This window comes from Cryptotermes secundus, unplaced genomic scaffold (genome assembly GCF_002891405.2).
Source record: "Cryptotermes secundus unplaced genomic scaffold, Csec_1.0 scaffold995, whole genome shotgun sequence".
NCBI classification, from domain to species: domain Eukaryota; kingdom Metazoa; phylum Arthropoda; class Insecta; order Blattodea; family Kalotermitidae; genus Cryptotermes; species Cryptotermes secundus.
In genome coordinates, this window is record NW_019720725.1 from 138,222 (window position 1) to 160,382 (window position 22,161).

Here is a 22,161-nt window from a genome sequence, read left to right on the forward strand (position 1 = left end):
GTTATGTACAGTTTATGTAAGTTTTCTGTTACAACTAGAATTTTGAAACTCTTCATCTCTGACAGCTAGAACAAGCCATCTGCCACACCCCAGTCGGGCAGTACATCGTGTCCCCAATGTCTTTAACCGTGCGTCATAATCAGATCGTGATGTTCATCGTTACGTCATCATTATAAAGTTACTACCTTCGGTTTTTAACACGCGATGGGAACGAAAGTCGCCATGCCAGGGGTCTCGTTGGAGACACACGGGTTCTCTTACACAAGGTTACGTACTCAAGGCATGACGTACGCGGTGTACGTATGTGTTTCGTGTGATTCTCAGAATAAACAACGATTATTTCCCGAAACAGCATTAACCGGTTGGGCTTTATAATGAAAACGTAGTGTTTCCTGTGAGGTACGAACTGAATTTTTAAAATCTTACTTAGATATTTTTCTGACTTCAGCGGGCTAAAATTCCCGAAGTTCTTACAAGATGCAAATATGACCAGGGCATAATGTGGGTTTAGCAAAGAGTATGAGAGAGAATGAGGCTTTCTGAGCCTGTGGTAAATATATGGACCGCTTGTTTTGACGGTATATAACAATTCTGCACACAAATCTTGCTGTGGGAACAACAGTTCTTTCGTTGAGCACACTGAAGACTGATGTTTGTAACAGATATGTGGTGTATTCTCTGAGGGGTAAAATATTTAAAATGTTATGTGAATCGGTACCTTACAAAGGGTTAAAATGCCTAATTGACCACATCGTGTTAGACAGAGTACGTAGTAGTATATGCCCTTATGCCCATATTATCCGCAGAGAGAAACATTCTGTTTGATATGTTATATCAACGCATCTGGGAGTTATTTAGGATTGGCAATACAAAGGAATATCATCACATCCATTAGTAGATAGTACTGCAGTTCTGACAGATACATTAGGGATAGTTCTCTTCCGTGAACTGTGTAAATAGAGCCACCAAGCTGACGTGTTTGTTACGACAGTGGCATGTTACATTTGAAGCCTGAATGTCACATAAATAATATTTAAAACACAGTTCGTACCTCACAGGAAACACTGCGTCACCATAACAAACACCAACCGACTAATACAGTTTAGGGAGATAATCGCTGTTTATGGGGACAACCATACGAATCACATACAGTGTGTTAGCAAAACGTTTTTTTTATTGTTATTGTTATAGCAGGTGGTACCTGTAGGTACCACTGTGCTGAAAGGGTGCGCTGGTGATGTACTGGCCACGAGGAGCGGTGGGCTGTGTGGACGCACACAGTTGGCTAACGCCCAGTGCTTCAAGTAGATTCTACAGGGCTCTGACGACGGTGTATAACACTCAGAATTACTGTTCTTTTTGGACTTTGGCCGTCGTCACGTAGTCAAGAAACGAGAGAGAACACGACGTTTCGGAGACTGGGTCTATTTCTGTCCTCAGGTGAGAGGGGAGGCATCTACTCTGTTGAGTCCCTTAGAAGGATTAATAGCGTAAATGAGGCCGTCTATACAACAATAATATCTACAGAATGAAGACAAAAATAGATATTAACGTACCAACATTTTCTTTATTAATACCTATTATACACAGGTGTTGCGCTACATGTTTCATCCTTTCCTAGGTCATCATCAGGCCAGTCACAAAAATATGAGTCTGAGTTCTTGAATTGAGTTACCTTAATATGGATCCATATTTTACCATTTGGTGTTTTAGTTTTTAGTAGCGTATACATCGGGGCACGCGGTAGCGTAGTTGGAGTCGCTACGCTACAAGCCGGAAGATCGTGGGTTCGACTCCCAGTGAGGCCATTGAATTTTTCAGTTTATCTAATCCTTCCAACCGCACTATGACCTTGGGGTCGACTAAACTTCTAAAGAAATGAGTACCAGGGATCTCCCTGGGGGTAAAGGGCGGCCGGAGCCTAAGGCTGACAAACTTACCGTCATCCGTGGGCCGATGGTTTAGAAAATTGGGGAACCTCGACGTCTCACAATCATGTGGGCCTCCACGGCCTGTTATAGGGATAATTTTACTTTTTTTGAATAGTGAATACATCTTTATAATTTGTAACCGAAGAATACACCCGAAACATCTGGTAATGTACGGTTTTTATGTAAGTTTAAGATTGTTTTAAACTAATATATAATTTGTATTTTAGTATTTGTCTTTAGAAGGAGTAAACCTCAGTCACATCCTCCAGTGATTGAGGTCCGCTCTTAATAAGAAACCCAGCAGAGGTGCCTCCTCTCTTATCTGAGGGCGGAAAGAGATCCACTTTCCGAAACGTTGTGTTCTCCAGTTTTTAGAATATCGGACGATGGACAATTAATTCGCATAGTGGGGGGTGGAGTCCATTTGGGTCCACTCGGCACGGCGGCCACTGATTGGCCTCTTGTACCTGCCCTGGGTGGTTATGATGATGAAGAACTTGGTGGAATGAAGATTGGCAGGGGAAACCGAAGTACTCGGAGAAAACCCACCCCAGCGCCACTTTGCCCACCACAAATCTCACTTGACCAGAACCGGGCCGCCGCGGTGGGAAGCCAGCGACTAACTGCTTGAGCCCTCAGGACGATGGACAAAATGCAAAACCCAGTAATTCTAAGCCAATTGTTGGCGACTAAAACTGCAGACTGGCAAGATGTGTTCCTGATAAAGTGAGTTGAGTCAGTAAACATCTTGCCACCCAGCGCTGTCTGGTGGGACCTGCAGACAACGTCGTTGAATAAACCGTAGGTAAAGTAAGTAAAAAAAGGAAGGTAGACGGGATTTGGAAACAGTCGACGTGGTGTAAACGTGTAAGGAGAGAGTAAATTTGATTCAAATTTACATGCCGGAGTAAACCTAAAGGTATATAAGAGTTACTGTTTGGTTAAAATTGTTCTAATTAGGGACGTTATCGACTGGGGAACGTAAATTTGTGCAACCGACAGAGTTTGGACTAAGAGTAAATACGTTTAAGGCCATCTTGTAAGAGGATATTTGGCCTATGTTTACCATCATTGTGTTGTATTTTTTATTGAGTTTTTGTGGAGTACTTAAACCAAGCTCCTTTCTTGACAACAGCTTTCCTTTGTATTTATTTTGTTTCCAGTATACAGAGTTTCATTAAGAGTTGCTTACACAGTCTGGGTGAAGAACGCTTTCCCCAGGAACACACACAAGGACAATAGGAGGGAATTAAATTAGTTCTGGTTCCACAGTGGAATAATGGCCGTGTTAAAACCAGACAGAAGTACCCATTCTCCCGGGATATGGCTGCTTTTCGTGTCAATATCACAGTACATAATAGCGGAGACTGTAAAGTAGGAATAACACTGACATTTGGCAGCTGAAGGAAGCTGTAAACAGCGGAATGAAGGCTCGAAACTCAGCAAAGGACTTCACCGCAGCTCTTGGCATGAGTGTGCAGTAAGTTGCATAATATCTTAGGGTGTTCTCTGTGAGGTACGTGGTAGGAAACAAAAGTTACATTGTCCTGTACAGGGTTGTTATACACGTATAAACGAATGTACCAGACCCGTTAGGTAACTGAATACTGACGCTTCTCTTTACAGAATTAAAAGAAAAGGCGTTGCCAATATGGTGTTGTGCCTACCCACGTAAGTCTAGCTGTGTTTATTTTACCATAGTTTGTGGAAGTTACTTAATCTTGTCACATTTGCCGGGAAGACGAGGGAACAGTACTTACCAATTTCCCGATGTGTTGGCACTGTTGGAAACATCAGAACCGCTAGTTTTACCCCGTCTAACGCACATTTCTTCTTATCGCGTGTTTCGACGAAGGTCAATTCAGATCATCGCCAAATGATTCACAGTTGTACAGTTTACATTAATGGTTTGATGTGTGGTTTTCTTTTATGTATCTATGGCTGTACAGCCCTCGTGGACCTTGGCCGTTTTTTTTTTCAATTTCTTATATCTGTACACAGTCGGTAGGACTCCTTTGATGGGGGATCAGCCCGTCGCAAGGCCGCTATCTACGCCCAGAAACGCAGCCAGACATCCATGCCTCGAGTGGGATTCGAACCCACGATCTTAGTGTTCGAGCTTGAGAAGACAGTTCATACCTTAGACCGCGCGGTCACTGTAATCGGATGATTTTCTTTCATGTGCAGTCTAATTATTTACCTGTTGAGGACGGGACTGTTTGAAAGGCCCTGGCGAGATTAGAGGTTTACATTGGGCCCAGCAGTGGTCTGAGTGGAACCCCCCACCTTTCAAGTCTTACAATACACTGCAGCAGTTATTTACTTAGGTAAATTGGAGTGCGCCGGTCTCGGTAGCCGAGCGGTCTAAGGCATGTACTGTCTTCGCTCGCTTGGAAACCGGGATCGTGGGTTCGAATCCCACTCAGGGCATGGATGTTTAGTTTGTGTGTGTGCGTTTTTCTGTGTTTGTGTACAGGTAGAGGCCTTGCGACGAGCTGATTACCCGCCCAAGGAGTCCAACCGGATGTGTAAGATCTAGAAAAACCGAAGTGAACGGAGAAGTTCATGGAGGTAGGCCTAGGCCCACTGGGGCTGTAGTGCCAAGGAAAAAAAAAACGTGCAGTGCTGCGTCTATCGTCATTGAATTTGCGTTAATTGGGCTTGCGAGAGCTGAGGGGGTCCTGCCAGCCCTGGAACCAGAGTACTCCATGCATTGTTCAGCCAGCACTGCCGATATAGAGTTATGTGTGTTCCAACACTTCCAGGGACCTTGGTAGGTTGAGCGAATCAGTGCCAACAGTCGCCAAGTCTCACCGCATGATTACGTAGTATATATAAGTACTGTTGCGCTGCCTTGAGGCGAATCAACTGAAATTAAACGACGCTCTCTGTATCTGGTTAACACGGAAACAAGAGCAATGTATGTGTGTGTTATTCCTGTTAATTTGTCGCAAGTTTAAGGCCTTGTTTCCTGGTCATTATGGCGGGAAAAGATTTGCTGTGGGAGGGACTTCTGTCGGATAAAGAACTGCAATTTATCCTCTTAACTGCTCTCGAATATAGTTTCATGTTTGATGTGAGTTTGTGTGCGCGAAAAGCAGTAACCCAGTAGGTTTGAATTTCCCACCGGCGTATGAGTACCATAGATCTGTTCAGAACAGAATGCAGTAAACAGGATATGAGGTTGTCACACCAGTGGTTATATAGAGTACTGTCTTCTGGGATATACGCCGTGCAGTCTGTTGAAAGGCAACCGACGTTTCGGAGGAACATCGCCTCCGTCTTCAGGGTCAAATAAGTCGAGCAAGATACGAGCGTGAAAGCGGTTGGCATATCGGGGAGGACTGGCCGGGACACCTGATATCCTAATGTTTTTATGGTTTTGTTCCGCCTCTCCATGGAAATGCTGGAGTAATACGGGCTCTTCTTGGCAAGTCCTTTCCAATTCATTATTGGCCATCCTACAGTTTCAGCCTATATAGTCTAGTTACACCGTCATAAAAACCAACTAGAAATGACACCGTGTAGTCTGCTGGGTGAGTGCCTATGCAGAGTATACTGTGAGTTACGTGAAACTAGCGCTTTGATTATATTGAGTGTTATTGGTTAAAATATGAACAGCGCGCTAAAGTTTGTTATTTATAACCAGGGGCTGGAAGACCCTCTCTTCTGTTCGTCCGAAACGAGTGAAAAACTAAGGGAGACAGAAAAAATTATTTGGTTTGTCGTATCATATTCTGTCCCGCGCGCTCTCAAGTGTAAGTAAATATGAGCAAGTCTCTTTATTAGCAGATTTTTCACGTTTTGACTTCTGCTGGATACGAAAAGGTTTCTTTATGCTGCCTCCCTGTGTATGAGTGGGCGCCTGGCTGTCGCCTAAACGGTTGGACGATTTTATTCACCAATGTATTCGTCCTAGGTCGTTGGCCGGTGATTCTAGTCATTCTAACCTCTTAGACGGGCACTTCAGGTGGGCCCTAAAACACTAAATGATCATTTTCTCAAAATCGTGTGTATCACATCTGATCGCGTTTCAGTAATTAAGGGGGCTATTTTTCCCCTTTGGCGATACAGCCCCATTTTGGGCTTTGGGCCACCTCCATGAAACTTTCTGTTTCACTTCGTTTTACTGGATCTTAAACATTCGGTAACACTGATTAGGCGGGCGATCAGCTCGTCGCAAGGCCTCTACCTGTGCACGAACACAGATAAACGCACACATACAGACATCCATGCCCTGAGTGGGATTCGAACCCACGATCCCGCTTTCCGAGCGAATGATGACGGTGTATGCCCTAGACCGCTTGGCTATCGTGACCGGCTAAGGGGGACTAAAAACTCCGTGGTTATAGTCCACGAGCGAACAATACCGACCGAGCGACCGCCGCTTGTCGGCGAAGTTAGTGCCAACTTTAGCGGATAGAGGGTGTCACGTGGTCAACGCAACGGTTCCCACAGCCGTTAATCTCGGTTTTCTAGACCGGAGCCGCTATTTCCTTGAACTAGTTCATCAGTTATCCCCACGAGGCTCAGTGAACCCCGTTCCATACCCACAATTTCTCAGAAAATTTGATAGCGCCGGGAATCGAACCCGGACATCTGGATCTGTAGCCAGGAACTCTGACCACTAGACCACAGGGGCAGTCAAGGGGGACCATATCCTTAAATAAATCTACATCGGTGGTTTCTTCAAGGAAATAACTGTACGTGCACTGAGGGCGCAGTCGCGGTCAGACGGATTGTTCGGTATTCTACGGAGCAACGGTCGGTTCGTTATTATTTACCTTCAGATGTTGCAGGAAATGACACCTTGTACACGTAGTTCACATGCCCCGTGTGTTGTGTGGCTTGTGTAGGTGCAGTTTGTCTTCCGGGGAAGTGTTTGGCTCATGGAATTGTCAGACCGGTGAACCATGCAGACATTTGTTGATTCCTGTATATGTCCGTTATGATTTGCTTAATGGCTTTTGGTGTCTCCGAACTCTGCCTTATAATTCCCGTTCGTGTTTCACATGTTTTGTTTGCAGCTGTGCCGTTCTCCTGGTTTCTCTTCTTTTCCTAGTGCTCTTCCTTTGCATTCGTAGACCCTTGTCTCGGCTCCCCGTCACATTAACACAGAACAGATGTATTTGCAAAGGACAGGCGAAATTTGTTGATTTCTATTGTTTCTGAGACCAAAGAAAGATTTTTATTGCGTTCAACAAGGGAAATGCAAGATGTGTTGTGAATGAACTTCCTTTGAAAAGAACGGATTTGGGGAAGACATTTGAATTGCGTCTACAAATTTACGAAATTCTTCTCAGTCGCAAGAAACTCCCGTGTTCGGGGAACAATGCAGAGCTTGATTTTTTTTTTCTGGTTGGCCGCCAGGAGACGAGCAATCTGCAGACACTACTGGGTGTCGTTACTCTGATGCTCGATCGCGAATTCTTCTCGAGTTACAGGAGGAAATTCAAGTGCCGGATATTGATTGTTTACTGATGTAGGTTTTCCTCAACCAGAATATCATTGAACCTAAAATGCATGGAAATTATACTAATAGGTAAAAATAGGTAAAGCTATCCCTGTAGCAGGCCGTGGAGGCCCATAGGGTTGTGAAACGTTGAAAGTCCCACATTATCTAGACAATCAGCTCAAAGATGGCGGTAAGGTTGTCAGCCTTACATGCCAGCCGGGCGCACTTTACTCCCCAGGAAAATTCCTGGTACTCATTTCTGTTAGAGGCTGAATCGACCCCAGGGCCATAGTGTGGCTGGAAGGATTCAATGACCTCATCGGGACTTGAACCCGCGACCTTCCGGCTTGTAGCATAGTGCCTCGACCAACTAGGCTACCGCGCGCTTACAGAAAAAATTTCTTTCCATTACAATACCCAGTTGGTTAATGCTGTGTAAGGGAAGTTATTGCTGTTTATTTTAAGAATCGCACGAAATACGAGTACACAGTTATGTTTTGCATGTGGGGGGAGGGCGTGTAGGATCTTAGCATTAAGGCATGTGCTGCATATACTGAGACTGTACTTTAAGCAGTGAAACTCATGTGGCACGTGACTTAAGGTATACGTATGTTATTGTATTATATTGTATCGTGAGGAGCCGTTTTTATGTAATGACCGCGAGATGGGCGGATATACCGGACAACGGCTCGGTAAACTCGTTCCCGCGGAGACGAATAATGCAACAGTTGGGCCATAAGAATGGAAACGGAGTGTTTCTATGGTGGTCAGTGCAAAGAGGTTATAAGCAAGGGACGAAGCCAGTTGAAAGTTGGGTTCTGTGCTGGAGGCTGTGAAGAGAGGACCTGGGCGCGTGAAGCTGAAGAATCTCCACTGTTAGAATCCGTTGCCAGGAAATGGCTTGAAGGCAGTAAGATGGAAAAGGCTTAGCGGGTGCTGTGGTGATTTGTGAGTTGTGTAGATTAGCGGCGGCGCTGTAATTTTTGTAGTTGGTGTGTTTAAGTGGCCAATAAATCGAGTCACCAGCCCAAACCCTGTAGATAATCACACCCCTTCACCACGCCTCAGTTCTTCAACGGGGGAAAAAATGTGTAAAATGCGCCTCTTATATTTTAAGCACTACAGTATTTGGTGGGAGGTACGCGGTAGCGTAGTTGGTTCAGGAACTGTGCTACAAGCCGGGATGTTACGGGTTCAATTCCCGGTTGTAATGTTGTAATGTTCAGTATTCAGTATTGAGGGGATGGGCTTCCCCATGCACTTAGACCAGTTATTGGTCCATTGTGCGTCCCCCTTTTAATTTCTACTGTCTCCATACCCTACCTGTACTGGTGCTTACTATCAGCCCCTTTCTGCCAGCGAGGTTCCAACCTTCTACTGGCAGTGGTATCTAATAGTTAGTCCCTTTGTGTCAGAGAGGTCCCCCCTCCTCTGGCAGTGGTACCTAATACTTCCCCCATCTACCGGAGGCATTGGAAACTACTTTGGGCAGGAAACTTTTTGGCCAAATTTAGCTCAGAGGTCTCCTAGAGACATGAGGTTCTTTTACATGCCGTAAATCTACGACACGGGACCCACGGCTTAAAGTCCTTCCCGGAGGACTTGTTCCCTGAATTTTTCCGCCATTAAAAATTCCACGACCTCCGCCGGGTTTGAACCCGCGTACCTTGAGTCATGAGGCGGGAACGTTACCCCTAGATTACGGAGGCCGCTATGTTGTAATGTTACTGTGCTCGTTTTATATGAGACGTATCAAGTGCTAAGAGACGACATTTTTGTGCATGGCCTAGTTTGACGGTTCTCAAACATGGGGATGCAGCCCTCGCTGACGCAAGGTAAAGTTATCCCTGTGCTTAACTAATTAAGCACTACGCCATGAAGACGTATGGGGGAGTGGATGTATACATCCACATTTTCTTGACCTCGACACTAGTTGGAGGTGAGGGATCAGCTTCACGTCCGTGCCACCTTATCCCCGGGAAAAGAGCCACCATACCCACTGGATAGGATAGGAGGTTTGGTGAACCCCATAGTCTGTCTGGACGACATGGAGAAGTGAAAATCCCTGCCTCCACCGGGACTCGCGATCCCTCAGTCGTCCATCCCGTAGTCAGTCGCTATACCGACTGCGCTATCCCGGCCCTTGATTTCCTTATACAGACCTTGAGATTTTCGTTTCGTTTAAAAGATTCATATAGCGGTGTTGTGGGTTGTGAGCGTGTCGAAGGAACATAGTTCCTTAGTGGTTAGGGTTGAAGATTTGCTTCTTGATGGTTGCTTGGCTTATTCTTCCACCCTGAAGATTGAGACATATTCCTCCGAAACGTCGGTTTTCTTTCATGGGACCACACAACGTTATATTTAAGCAGATCTCTTCACAACCACCACAAGAATCTTCCGGGGGGCAAAAGGCGGCCGGCGCATAAGGATGACAACCATGCCGCCATCTATGAGCGGATTGTGTATAAAATGTGGGAGCCTCGACGTCTCACAACCCTATGGGCCTCCAAGGCCTGTTACAGTGATAGCTTTGACTTTTATACTTTACTTACTTACTTATGGAGCTTGAGGCCGCGCCATAGCTCAAGCGGTTAGTCGCTGGCTTTCCACCGCGGCGGCCCGGGTTCCATTTCGGGTCTGGTCAAGTGGGATTTGTGGTGGACAAAGTGGCGCTGGGGCAGGTTTTCTCTGAGTACTTCGGTTTCCCCTGCCAATCTTCATTCCACGAATTGCTCCACAATCACCCTCACCTATCATCTGGGGCTGGTACAATAGGCCAGAAGTGGCCGCAGTGCAAGGGACTTAGTTCCACCCCACTAGCAATAAAAAAAACCGTTACCGGTCTGCAGGGTGTAACATCCCAACAGATAGTAACCGCCGCAAGGACCTCAGCTCTAACAAGGATATTTAAGTTTCTCCGTGCCAGATTTGTAACAGTAATGATTTCGCACGGAGCCGAATACGAGGCACTTGTGAAATCTGCGTCCTGCGAATTGTTTTGTGCGCAAAGAGCCAGACTATGCGTGTCAGTTAGACCGACTGTTTTTCAGAGTTTCTGCCAGTTCAGGTACCACGCCTTTATTTAGCTGCCTTTTATATATTTGCAGTGTAATGAAGTCTCAGATGTTTAGGGGATGCCATGTTAACCTCACAGAAGTTTCCGTGGCGACAGGTTCACCAGACGTCTCAGGGTTCAAACCTCGGGCCGGAAACCGGTTCATCCGATTCAATTCTTTCGCGTTTCTTGTCGATTCCTCCACTCAGATGCCGGAATAGGACTTAAAATGAAGCCATGACGCTTCCTTCCTGTTCCTCTCCAATTCATTACTCATTAATTATGCTACAAGTTGATGCTATATATCCTCAGTTACTGACAGCGTTTGCACATGGCGGCTTGTTGAGCAGTCGGGCTCGCCTAACCAGTTTCTGTCAAGTTACGTCTTGAAGATTACGTTAGTATCGCGTCCTGTTTGCGTATGATATCTGTAGGTACTGAGTTTCGGCGCCGGCGGGGGGTGGGGGGAGCCAGACATCTGCCCCCCCCCCGAATCAAAAAACATATATACAAACAACTGAAAATATACGGGTATATACCATATATTAATAATGAGAATTAAAACTATTTAAAATCTTTCTTCTATCTTAAATACTGTAGGCCGATTAGTAGAAATTGTTTTACATAGCTTAAAGGTAAGTTTATCGGCTCCCCTTCCACCCACCACCACCCGGAAGACTGGCCTATCCTCTTCTCCACGCCGTGAAAAAATTCGTGGCGGCCCCACATGATACTGATGGGACCCGAAAATACTGAAAGCGCTAGAAGCGAGATTCGTGCTACGTGCACCGCCGGTCGCACGATTGGATCGGCAAAGAAGTAAAGACAGTATAAATTAAACTGGAACAGAAGTGTGTTGATCCAGATTAGAACATCATCTTTGAACGAGTGAACAGAATTGTAACTCTGTTTCGGAATTTTAGCGGTTTCAGATTCCGCTCGCCTTGTGGATGGGTACCGACGTTTTGAATGAGCATACTGCTTCCATCTTCAGGGCCGAAGTACAACCCAAGTAAGAGATCAGCAAGAACCAGGTGCAGGCAGGCAGAGCCAGTATAAGCAGGATGCTGAAACGCAGGGTCACCTAAGCAGCATAGCTTCCCCGTGAAGGAGTACATTGTTGGATTTGGGGTCTTCATAGCAGTGACAATGGAGAGTACTGTCTTATGGGATATAACGCCTTGTAGTTGGGCTGTTTCCTGCCTGCTCGTTCCTGGCTTCCTGGCTTCTTGTTACTCTGAAGACGGAGGCGATATGTTCCTCCGAAACGTCGGTCTGACTCAGAACTACACGCCGGTGCAGCCCAGAAGTAGTCTCCCTCTTGCGTCTAATGGAATTGCGACTTTCTCTCAGTTTTTGTCCTTTAGTGTAATAGATTCCTCTTATTCTCGGGTAGGAACTGGATTTTTTAATGTTGCGCATGCGGACTCTAGGTTTTGAGGGATTAAAGATGGGATTTAAGTGTGTGAGCGTACAGCAATGGAAGGAAAACACAGACTCCTACCATTAGACAGGCAGAGCAGTGTACAGGGGAGATTAAGCTATCCGATATGTGCAGCTGAGGATAATCCCTTCTGATAATTTATCTCTTCTAACTTGATATCGCGAGGCGTGCCGAACGCGAATTTTCATGCGAGACTAGATGGTCCACAAAGTCTCGGCCTAATGAGTCCTGCATATGGTGAATGTTCCTGGAAGCGGCTGCCTCTGATGCAATGCGCGTGCGTTGTATGTCCCAGCTGGGGACACAGGCGTCCACAGGACCGATGTGACCCTGCACCTCACAGGTGGTGGGGCGTCAAACACAAATGAGACACTGGTCTACAGACTGTCTTCCAGAAGTTTCGTCTGGCGATTGTTTGGAAGTCACTGCTGTTGGAGACCAGATGGATCCATTGTATGGGGAGGTGGCCTTTAATGTTATCTGGAGACAAATAGCTGGATAGCTTGTGGAACTGGATGCTGTTACTCTCCAACCGGTTCCTGTCCGTATCGATAAAATTTGAGTTAGAAAACTTGAGTACTAAGCTGCTGTAGGATTGGAGGTTATCACACTGGCGGTCATGCAGAGTTTTGGCCCCTGGGATATAACGTCGTTTAGTTATTTGAAAGTCGACAGATGTTTCCGGAGGAACTTGTCGCCTCCACCTTCAGAGTCGAAGAATAACCTGCCACGCTGGGTTTTTTCTTGATTTATTCTTTTTACCCTGAAGATGGAGGCGATATGCTCCTCCGAAACGTCCGTTGACTTTCAGCGGACTACACGGCGTTATTCCGCAGAAGGTAGAACTCGTTGAAATAATAGCTGGTTACTGTCGTCAGTGGGAGCACGCTGTAGCGTAGTTGGTTGAGGCATTATGCTACAGTTCGATTCCCAATGAGGTCATTGGATTTTTCAATTGACCTAATCCCTCCAGCCGCGCTATGTCCCTGGGGTCGACTCAGGAATATTCTTTGAATATTCTTGGTGGTAAAGGGCGGCCGGCGCGTAAGGTTGACAACCTCACCGCCACCTGTGAGTCAATTGTCTAGAAAATGTGGGAGCCTCGACGTCTGACAAACTTGTGGGCCTCCACGGCCTGTTACAGGGAGAGATTTGCCTTTTTTTTTTACCTTACTGTCGTCAGTATACTGGGTCTGACGTTCTCACAGCGGTGACTCTGAAGAAAACTGTCTTCTGGAATGACACCGTCTAGTCTGGTGGAAGTTTACCCATGTTTGGTAAGTACGTCCTGCGACCATCTTCACTCTCCACATCACCCTGTTTACTACTTGATTGGCTCACTCTTCGGACATGAAGATGTACAGAGCTGCACTCGTTACACCCCATAGTATTAGTAATGAGCGATATTCAGAATGTTGGGCATGAATTGCTCGGAGAGCGGACAGATCTGCAGCATGGGCACACTCTGACGTCAGCAGAAGCAGAGCTGTGGAAACGAGAAACAAAACCATCCGTTACGTTGTATTTCCCTTTACTTTATACATGTGTTATTGCGTATGGTTTCGCAAATTCATTCGCATTTGTTGCTGCAAGAATAATGATTGATAATCTCTGTAATTAATTATTACGAATAATAATCACTCATTTCACTTGACAGGAGCCGGGGTAACTCAGTCGGTATTGCGACGGACTACGTGTTGGACGGGCGGGGTTCGATTACTGGCAGGAGCAAGAGATTCTTCTGCACTGCACAGTGTTCAGATCGGCTCTGGGGCCCACCCCGCCTCCTACCCGGTGGGTGCCGGGCCATGAAGCTCTCCGTCTAGTGGCGAGGTCAAGAATGGTGCAGCTGTACCTAAATTCCCCCATATGTCTTTATGGAATGGTGCCTGATTAATTAAGCGAAGGGACAACTTTACCTGTTTACCTAGCACAAGCGCTATTTGCTCATGCTTTTGCAAGGACATTTTCATTTACCGATAATATTGAATGATAAACTCAATTTCAGTATTAATTATTATAAATAATAATCATTCATTTTCGCTCGATATCTCAAAATATTATGCCAAACATAGTGCACCGCTTACATTTTGATGGTATCCGCCCTTCAGGACCGCACATTAACTCTAAAGCACAACGGTAATTATGCTCACCCTGAGGAGAATATTTGGGCCGAAGAAGGCTTAAATGATAGGAGATTGGAGTTAACTGCATAATGAGGAGATTCATAACTTGTACTCTTTGTCGAGTATAATTAGAATGATCAAGTCAAGGAGGATGAGATGAGCACGCATGGATTAGAAGAGGAATGCTTATAGGATTTTGGTGTGAAAGCGAGAAGGAAAGAGACCACTAGGAAGACCTAGACATAGGTAGGAAGATAATATTAAAATGATTCGTAGATAAATAGGATGGGGTGATGTGGACTGGATTAATCTGGCTCAGGATAGGGACCAGTGAACGGCTCTTATGAACATGTTAGTGAACCTTCGAGTTGCATAAAATATTGGGAAATTCTTGAGCAGCTGAGCGACTGGTGTTTTCCCACGAAGAACACATCTCCATGGAGGAGGTTGGTTGATTAGTTAGTGGTTCTGTCTTAACATTAAACAACTCTAAACTTTTCCCGCAGGGTATGTTTGTTTCGTATGATTCTCAGAACAAACGACTACTGTTTCCCTAAACAACCTCAACTGGTTGGACTTTATGGCAGAGACGTGATGTGTTTTCTGTGAGGTGCGAACTGAATCTCTATATTATTTGTGTGTTCCGTATAGTTCTCACAATAAACAGCGAATATTTCCCTAAACAGCATTAACCGGTTGGGCTTTGTATAGGAGACAATGTGTTTACAGTGAGGTACGAACTGGATGTGTATAGGCCTACAGAAAATGACACATATAACTAAACATTATCCACATCTTCTGACAGGCACATAAAACGAGGGGAAGCTATTCATGTTGGACCATGTATTGGCAATTGGAGCTAAATTGCAGGCAGCTGTCTCCAAACTGCTTATGACTATGTGTGTTATGTCTATCTTGCACCGTAGTACTAGTTTTCTCATACCCCGGACCGAGTTATAGCAAGATTGCCATGCTCTTTGTTAACAAGCAGGCCGTATGAAGTCTCTGCAGAGGCATTCCCGCGTATCAGTTAATAAAATTCTACAGTACCGTTTTGCTGTAGAGAACATTAATGTTCTCTCTTCCCCCCCCCCCATATTTTGGAGCGGATTTCGTATTGAGCGGGGTTGCTCAGAACTTGGCCATAATCTCTTGAACTTTGTGGAAGAGAGGACCATTAAGAAAGGGAGTCGTCTCTGCTCACAGAGAAGTCTGCTTTATAGGCTGACTCTTGGCTCCGGTCCATGCCTTGGAACCTTCAGAGGAGCCCTCAGGCACCTGCAAGTGACGTAATTGTGCACGTAGTAGCAACTGTAAAGATCAGAGCGATAATTAATGCAGCCTGGTTTACTTTGCGCACTTTTTCATACGCCTTGAAGAATACAGCCGTCTGGTATGTGACCCCGTATATTTTGGTAGAAGATCGCAGACATTCAAGAACAACGTAATGTGGCTCAGCTTTCTTCTTGCTGGTTGCTTACTTGGCTTGAACTTCGACCCTGAAGATGGAGGCAGTAAACTACTTCGAAATATGGGTAAACTTCTACCAGAGTACACGGTGTCACGTTCAGGAAGAGGGTATTATTCAGAGTCACAGCTGTAAGAACCTAAGATTTTCCACAGCATCCTATAATCCTGGCGTGAAAGTTCTACAGTTATGTGTTTCCGGTAGCCTGATTTGGTACTCTGAAGAATGCTGAGGGTTTAGGAATTTGAAGAGGATTGTCTTATGGGTTGTAACGCCGTGTACTTCCTAGAAACGCCGCATGCAACTGCTGGGTTCTTGCTTGACTCAGTCGTCGACCCTGAAGAAGGAGGCTACGCGCACTCCTCTATCTCCCTCCGAACTACCCGGCGTCGCATCCCGCAAGATTGTACTGTACGTTTTCACAGCTGTGAGAACCTCAAACCTAACCCTTACGAACTTCTCTGTATTGTCACGTATTTAGGGGTGTGTGACTATAGACGGGGTATGGATTGGTGAACGGATTTATCGACCACTTATGCACACCACTTGGAACTACAAGTATTTACAGCGCTATCGCTTATCTCCACATAACAGATCACCACATCAGCAGCTAAGCCTTTTCCAGCCTGCTGTGTCTTCACCAGCCGTTTCCTAGTACCGGCTCCTAACAGTGGAGATTCTTCAGATTCGCCCGCTAAGGTTCTCTTATCACAGCCTCCCTCGCAGATTTCAACTGAAGTGGTTGAGTCTGAGCCGTATGTTACGACCGACGGTCAGCCGGCCAGTTTGTCTTGGAATGAAGCACTCATTTGGAGCTCATGATCGGATTTTTATTGCCTTCGGACAGTTGCGGGTTTGTTGATGCTGGGCACTCTCTGAGACGAGAGGACGGGTCTGTCCCTTACAATTGCTGCTGGTCCTCGCCAGCACAGTCCTTGTTTTCAAGTCTCACGACTCTGTGAGTCGTGCAACTCTCTCTCTCATCATTACTCATCCAACAGCCGGACGTTATATGCTCTCTACTGCTGACAGCGTCGTTAAATAACCAAACCGTGATTGTAGTGCAGTACCTGTGCTGCTGATTGGATTTCCGACGCACACTGCGAATGCCTTGCAGGCTCGCGTTGTTACATAAAGCGGCTAAAAATATGAACTTTGAAGTCTTTCTCTCTCTTACGGATGCTCCAACAAGTGAGAAGTGCTCTTTTGAAGCATATTATTGTGCAACCTTGTCCTTTTATCGCGAGAGCGATTTTGTAATATCGTGGCACGAACTGTGTGTGTAGTCTGAATGTGGAGCTGCGCCCCTGGATTCGTTGTGCAGTCGTTAAGAGTATGTGAATCGGTTAATTCTCCAAAGCCCAGTGGTCACTGTACGTACAATATGCTTTACCGTACTAAAACCCTGCATTCTGCCCACGTAATTCGTTTGTGTGTTCCGTATGGTTCTCACAATAAACAGCGACTGTTTCCCTAAACAGCATTAACCGGTTGGGCTTTGTAGCGGAGACGTAACATGTTTCCTGTGAGGTACGAACTGAGGTTGTGTATACTGTTTGCAAGAAATTCGGTCTATAAAGGGTTAATATAGAGGCTGGCGATGGAGTCTCGAGGGTGGTAATCCTGAATTATGTTAGTTGGGCGTTGTGTAATTTGGTTTTAAGGCAGTTGCTAGGATATTCTGTAACAGAGACCGTAAACACACGCAACCGAGCCAACAGAGAGGGGTAAAAGAATCTAGAGCCCGCGTTAGAACTTACGTTTTGTGGCTCTCCCTACATCTGTATACGAATCTCAACATTTTGCCCATCATAAGCAGCGTGATAACAGCTGACACTTGTAGTTTCGGAACAGCTGGAACTTCGAGCCTCCTTTCGTATTTATGAGGCTCCAGGTTCGAATCTCGCCATAGAGACCTACTGTCCTTAGGCCTACTGATGTTGGATTTGAGGTTCTCACATCGGTGACTGTGAATAATGTATCGTACGAGCTATAATGCCATTTGGTCTGTTAGAAGTTTACCGACATTTAGGAGGGACGTACTGCCTCCATGTCATTCTGCTCGCTACTTGTTTGCTCTTGGTCCCGAAGATGGCAACAGTACGTTCCCCCGAAACGAAGATGTCCTTCTAACAGACAACACGGCGTCAGATCCCTGGACTGTCGTGAGAACCACAGATCACATAGTACTATTTATTCTGTTTGGTGCCCCAGTGGGGTTGTTCTGAAACCCTGTCCCTACTTAGGGACCCAGCAGAGTGGTATTCGTGGTGGCATGCAAAGGGAAGTGTATGCCGCTAGTTCTTTCCAGAACTTCTTGTTTTCTTAGGGCCATGACACGCGGAGCGGTTTTCACCGACTCGGCGCGTAGTTCTAGTGCATCAGATGGGATAAAACAGACAAGGCGGTGCTCGCCGACAGGCGGCAGATTTGCCGACTCGGCCTGTCGTCTGCAGGCGGTGCAGCGAGCGGTTTTAAGGCTTCATGCGCGCTTTGCTGCATAGATTGAATACACTCTCAGCAGTTTCTGACGCGGCGAATGAATCAATGGTAAGTATTCCTGTATTAGATCTCATATAAATTAAAATATGCATATGTAATGGAGCCGGTCACGGTAGCCGAGCGGTTTAAGGCATGTACTGTCTTCGCTCGCTTGGAAACCGGGATCGTTGGTTCGAATCCCACTCAGGGCATGGATGTTTAGTTTGTGTGTGTGTGCGTTTTTCTGTGTTTGTGTACAGGTAGAGGCCTTGCGACGAGCTAATCACCCGCCCAAGGAGTCCTACCGAATGTGCAAGATGTAGAAAAACCGAAGTGAACGGCGAAGTTCATGGAGGTAGGCCTAGTCCCACTGGGGCTGTAGAGCCAAGGGGAAAAAAATATGTAATGGAATGAAGTTCTTTATTATTAAATATTTAACATTGTTTACACACAATACGAAAAACGTACAAACTTTTACTCACAGTTTTCTATTTTATTCCACTTTTTGTTGACAGAATGATGGAGAATAGGATTGACATCGAAAAATTAATCAGTGAGGTCCATGCCCGACCAGCAATATGCGATATGACGCATGGTGATTATATGGACAAAACAAAAAGGAAAATCTCTTGGGAAAAAATTGTGAATAAATTTGCGGAACAGGACACGGCTATAGAAGAGAAAAAGACATTAGGTAAGTTTATACCTTATGTGCAAGATTATGGTGGACTTCGGTAGTCACGAATACAGTCCGAAATCAACCTTCAATGACCTTATTCTGCCATTCTAATAGAGCAATTTCTGAAAAATAGTGAGCAAATTTATCTCTCATATTTCCTCTGCTGACTCTGTCGAACGTTAAGTTCTGCATACTACATTGTGGGAAGGTGTCCTCACGTTTTCCATCCCTTTGTGTTACACAAGCAGCCTTAATTACAACTTCAGCAAAACCAATATCTACATTTAGTGGTCTGTGAAATATTCTTCACTTATTTGCTAAAATACCGAAGGAGCATTGTATATAGCGCCTGGCTCTAGACAGTCTGTAGTTGAATATTTTCTTGGTATCAGTTAGATGCCTGCCACCATACGGTCTAAGTAAGTTTGTTGATAGTGGGACGGCCTCGTCACCAACTCAGACATACGGATAATGTAGAGATGAATCTGCAATTTGCGTTGGTGGAGGAATTCCTAACGAACCATCAGACAGCTTTTCAAAGAGTTAAGAGTTTTTTAATGTTCCTGAATCACTTGATTTCCCATATGATCCCACGTCTATGTATGTAAATAAATAATTAGCATCACACATGGCAAACAACACGATGGAGAAATAGTTTTTATAGTTATAGTACATAGAACCACTATTCGGAGGTTGCACAACTCTCACGTGCTTTCCATTAATTGCGCCTAAACAATGAGGAAAGTTAGCATACTTTTCATATCCCTCAGCTATTTCCAGCCATTTTTCTGTGGAGAGCTTAGGTAATGCATGATTGGCTAAACATGTCCATATTGCTCCACAAACTTCTCTGACAGTGGCCCCTGCTGTTGATCTGCCCACTCGGAATGCATACTGCAAGTCCATCAGGGAGCATCCCTGCAAGTGTTCAAAACATACCAGTTAATAATATATTAATATCTCCTGAATAATTCCATTTCAAGTTGCATTTTTCTTTGTTCTAGGGGAAGTATTACACGAGAAGCGGAAAAACGTGAGAGACAGATATACCAGAGAAATACAGGCAAGAAAAGGGAAATCTGGTTGTGCTGCTGGGAAGAAAACACCATACACGTACGTGGAACAACTGTGTTCTTTACAGGATACTGTATTACCGCGCGAAACTACCAGTTCCTTACATCTGGCAGTAGGTGAAGTTAGAGGTAACAATTCGGGACCTTCGAGTGAAGCTGAAACTCATATTGAAACAGTTTCTTCACGAAATCAGCATTTAGGGACAAACAGGAAACTTCATCCAGTCGAGGCAAAGATCCTCCAAGCTCTGGAGAGCAATAAAGAAAGCAGAAAGAGAATGGAAAAAAAAACTGAAGATGATAATCGTCATTTCTTGTTATCACGCCTTGCCAGTTTGAAAGCTTTACCGAGAGCTTTAAATATGAAAGCCAGAGTGGACATAATGCAGTGCATTAGGAAATATGAAATGTCTCATGACCATTCTCAACATCAGCGGCAACAATATCTTACAGTGAACGCGCAAAGAAATCAGATGCAGCACCACAGCAGGAAAACTTCGCATTGAATTTTCTGGTTCAATCACCACCACCACAGCAACAACAACAACAGTCAAGTTTTCATCAACAGCAAATTCTTTCCGGTTACTCACCACAACAACAGATTTATTCTTTGGATTCGTCTCTTCCTGCGCACCAGAAGAAACAACAATACCATAGTGGTAATCAATCATTGCTTGAAATAGTCTCCATCACAATTTCGTTCACAATAGTAGCAGCTCCATCTCCAGCAGATTCCGTGGATACGTATGTGTCGAGTTTCAGTCCAGAAGGAGAACACTCAGATACCAGTCTTTTTTAAATGTTTCGTGTGAAATGCTAGATACTTATGATACTTTCTAAATACTTACCTGAGAGTTATCACCAGTTTCTCTTCGGGTGGAATACTGCTTCTCATATGAGTGTCTAGCTTTCTCAATTTTTGCTTTAAAATATTTAACAGTTCGTCGAAAGATTCGCTCGACATACGAACGAAATTATAAAATTTATCTTCATCTTGTCATGCTTGATTAAATAAAGTGTAAAATAGACCTTTTGAAGTCCTATCTCTCACAATTGCGTGAATCCATATTCTCCGATGTTTCCTTCTCCGCCTCCACCGTCAGCAAACCAGTGACAGAAATGTATACGTTCCTCGTGAAGGTCCATCTGTGCACTGCTACCTCCCACACCGCATGTTGCACTCGGCACTCGAATCGACGTGCAGCACCGTGTGTTTTGTCACAAGGCTGCGGCCGAGTCGGCGAAAGCCGCTCCGTGTGTCATCGCCCTTAGTGCCAGTCACTTGTGTTAAGTAGAATAGTAGAATTCATTTGATCCGTGAGGATTGCTAAGCAGCTGGCGGTTCCTCTTATCTGCATTGGCAGACCTTACAGTCTCAAATGCTGCTCCACGTCTGCCGTCACTCTGACGTTAGTGCAGTCCCGCGGACATGGCAGTAGTGTTTTGAAGGAGGGGCTACGTTGTTACGAAAAGGGTTTCACTGACGCAGTATGACGTCCACGATAAGACCTTTTGCGCTTACTCGGACCTACAGACTCATTCGGTCTGTTTTACAATACCGGAAGGCCGAAAGTGTGTTCTGACACTTCTGCTAGTGGCAAATTATAAAATTAATGTTGTAAAATTATTTTCATAGTTACGTATAGCGAATTAATTGATTGCAAGCTAACTATATGTAGCAAGCTCATAGTCACTTAGCTGGTCACTTAACTTATCTTCCCCTAATAGATCACTGAAGGTCGCAGTGCTGGGCCCGGTTTTTATGGCTCACCCCTTACATACGAGTACATACATACTGTTCCCCTAGGTTTCCTGTTTAATGTATCGAAGCGTTGCAGTTATCAGTAAAGCAAATATTATTGAATCTGAAAGTACCCGTTATATCTTCCAACTAAAATGTCAGGTAGTGGGGTTTTTAACACTTTAATTCATTGGTTACTATGCGTACCACCCGCTGTAACATTAAGAAAGTCGACATTTTGCGCACAGAATGTGTTTGTATGTTCCTTATGGTTCCCACAGGGATTATTTCTTTAAACAGTATAATTTGATTTGTCTTTGTAATTGAGACGCAGTGTGTTTCCTCTAAGTTAGGAACTGGATCCTTACATATTATGTGGAAGAAAACGGACCATTTGAACACAGGTTTTCTTGGTTTCTCTTTGTGTTCGAGCAAATGCTCAGATGCTCCCAACTTCCAAATTGCTGTTGCGCGCTTCTCATGCGGCCCTCCCCGTTTAAATCCATCAGAATTAAACAGACTCAACTACAGAGGTCGCTAAATTATGTACCAGAATTATGCAATTCAACATTAATTCAGAAAATCAGAATCGCGCTGCCTCTGTTTCGAGCCGTTACTACCAACCCGACCTTCCTGACGTGTTGACTTTCATACCGCCCCTGTCAGAAGGACGAGCGAGCGAAGCCTGGGAAGCTTTTAACGAAATTA

General features: G+C 45.0%; 2 protein-coding genes and 1 long non-coding RNA gene across 5 annotated transcripts in view; 2 read left to right on the forward strand and 1 right to left on the reverse strand.

Annotated features, from left to right (window-relative positions):
* Window positions 1–20,567, forward strand: part of LOC111872558 — a 52,651-nt gene extending 32,084 nt beyond the window's left edge. Inside the window, exons 1-4 of one of the 2 annotated variants that reach the window (XM_023866600.2) lie at window positions 3,209–3,411; window positions 3,558–3,602; window positions 18,476–18,654; window positions 19,644–20,567. In XM_023866600.2, coding sequence (XP_023722368.2) covers window positions 3,356–3,411; window positions 3,558–3,602; window positions 18,476–18,654; window positions 19,644–20,218 — 855 coding nt within the window. In that variant the 5' untranslated portion in view covers window positions 3,209–3,355 and the 3' untranslated portion in view covers window positions 20,219–20,567. Of the gene's footprint in view, window positions 1–3,208; window positions 3,412–3,557; window positions 3,603–17,808; window positions 18,030–18,475; window positions 18,655–19,643 lie in introns of those variants that run through there. The other variant, XM_023866609.2, reaches the window with a different exon arrangement.
* Window positions 1–22,161, forward strand: part of LOC111872583 (neurocalcin homolog) — a 251,497-nt gene that overhangs the window by 19,835 nt on the left and 209,501 nt on the right. The gene's annotated exons all lie outside the window — the stretch shown is intronic.
* On the reverse strand, window positions 18,519–20,648 carry LOC111872605. The gene is made up of 2 exons (XR_002844256.1): window positions 20,561–20,648; window positions 18,519–19,557 (listed from the first exon to the last, which is right to left on the reverse strand). It is a non-coding gene; the product is annotated as an uncharacterized LOC111872605 (long non-coding RNA).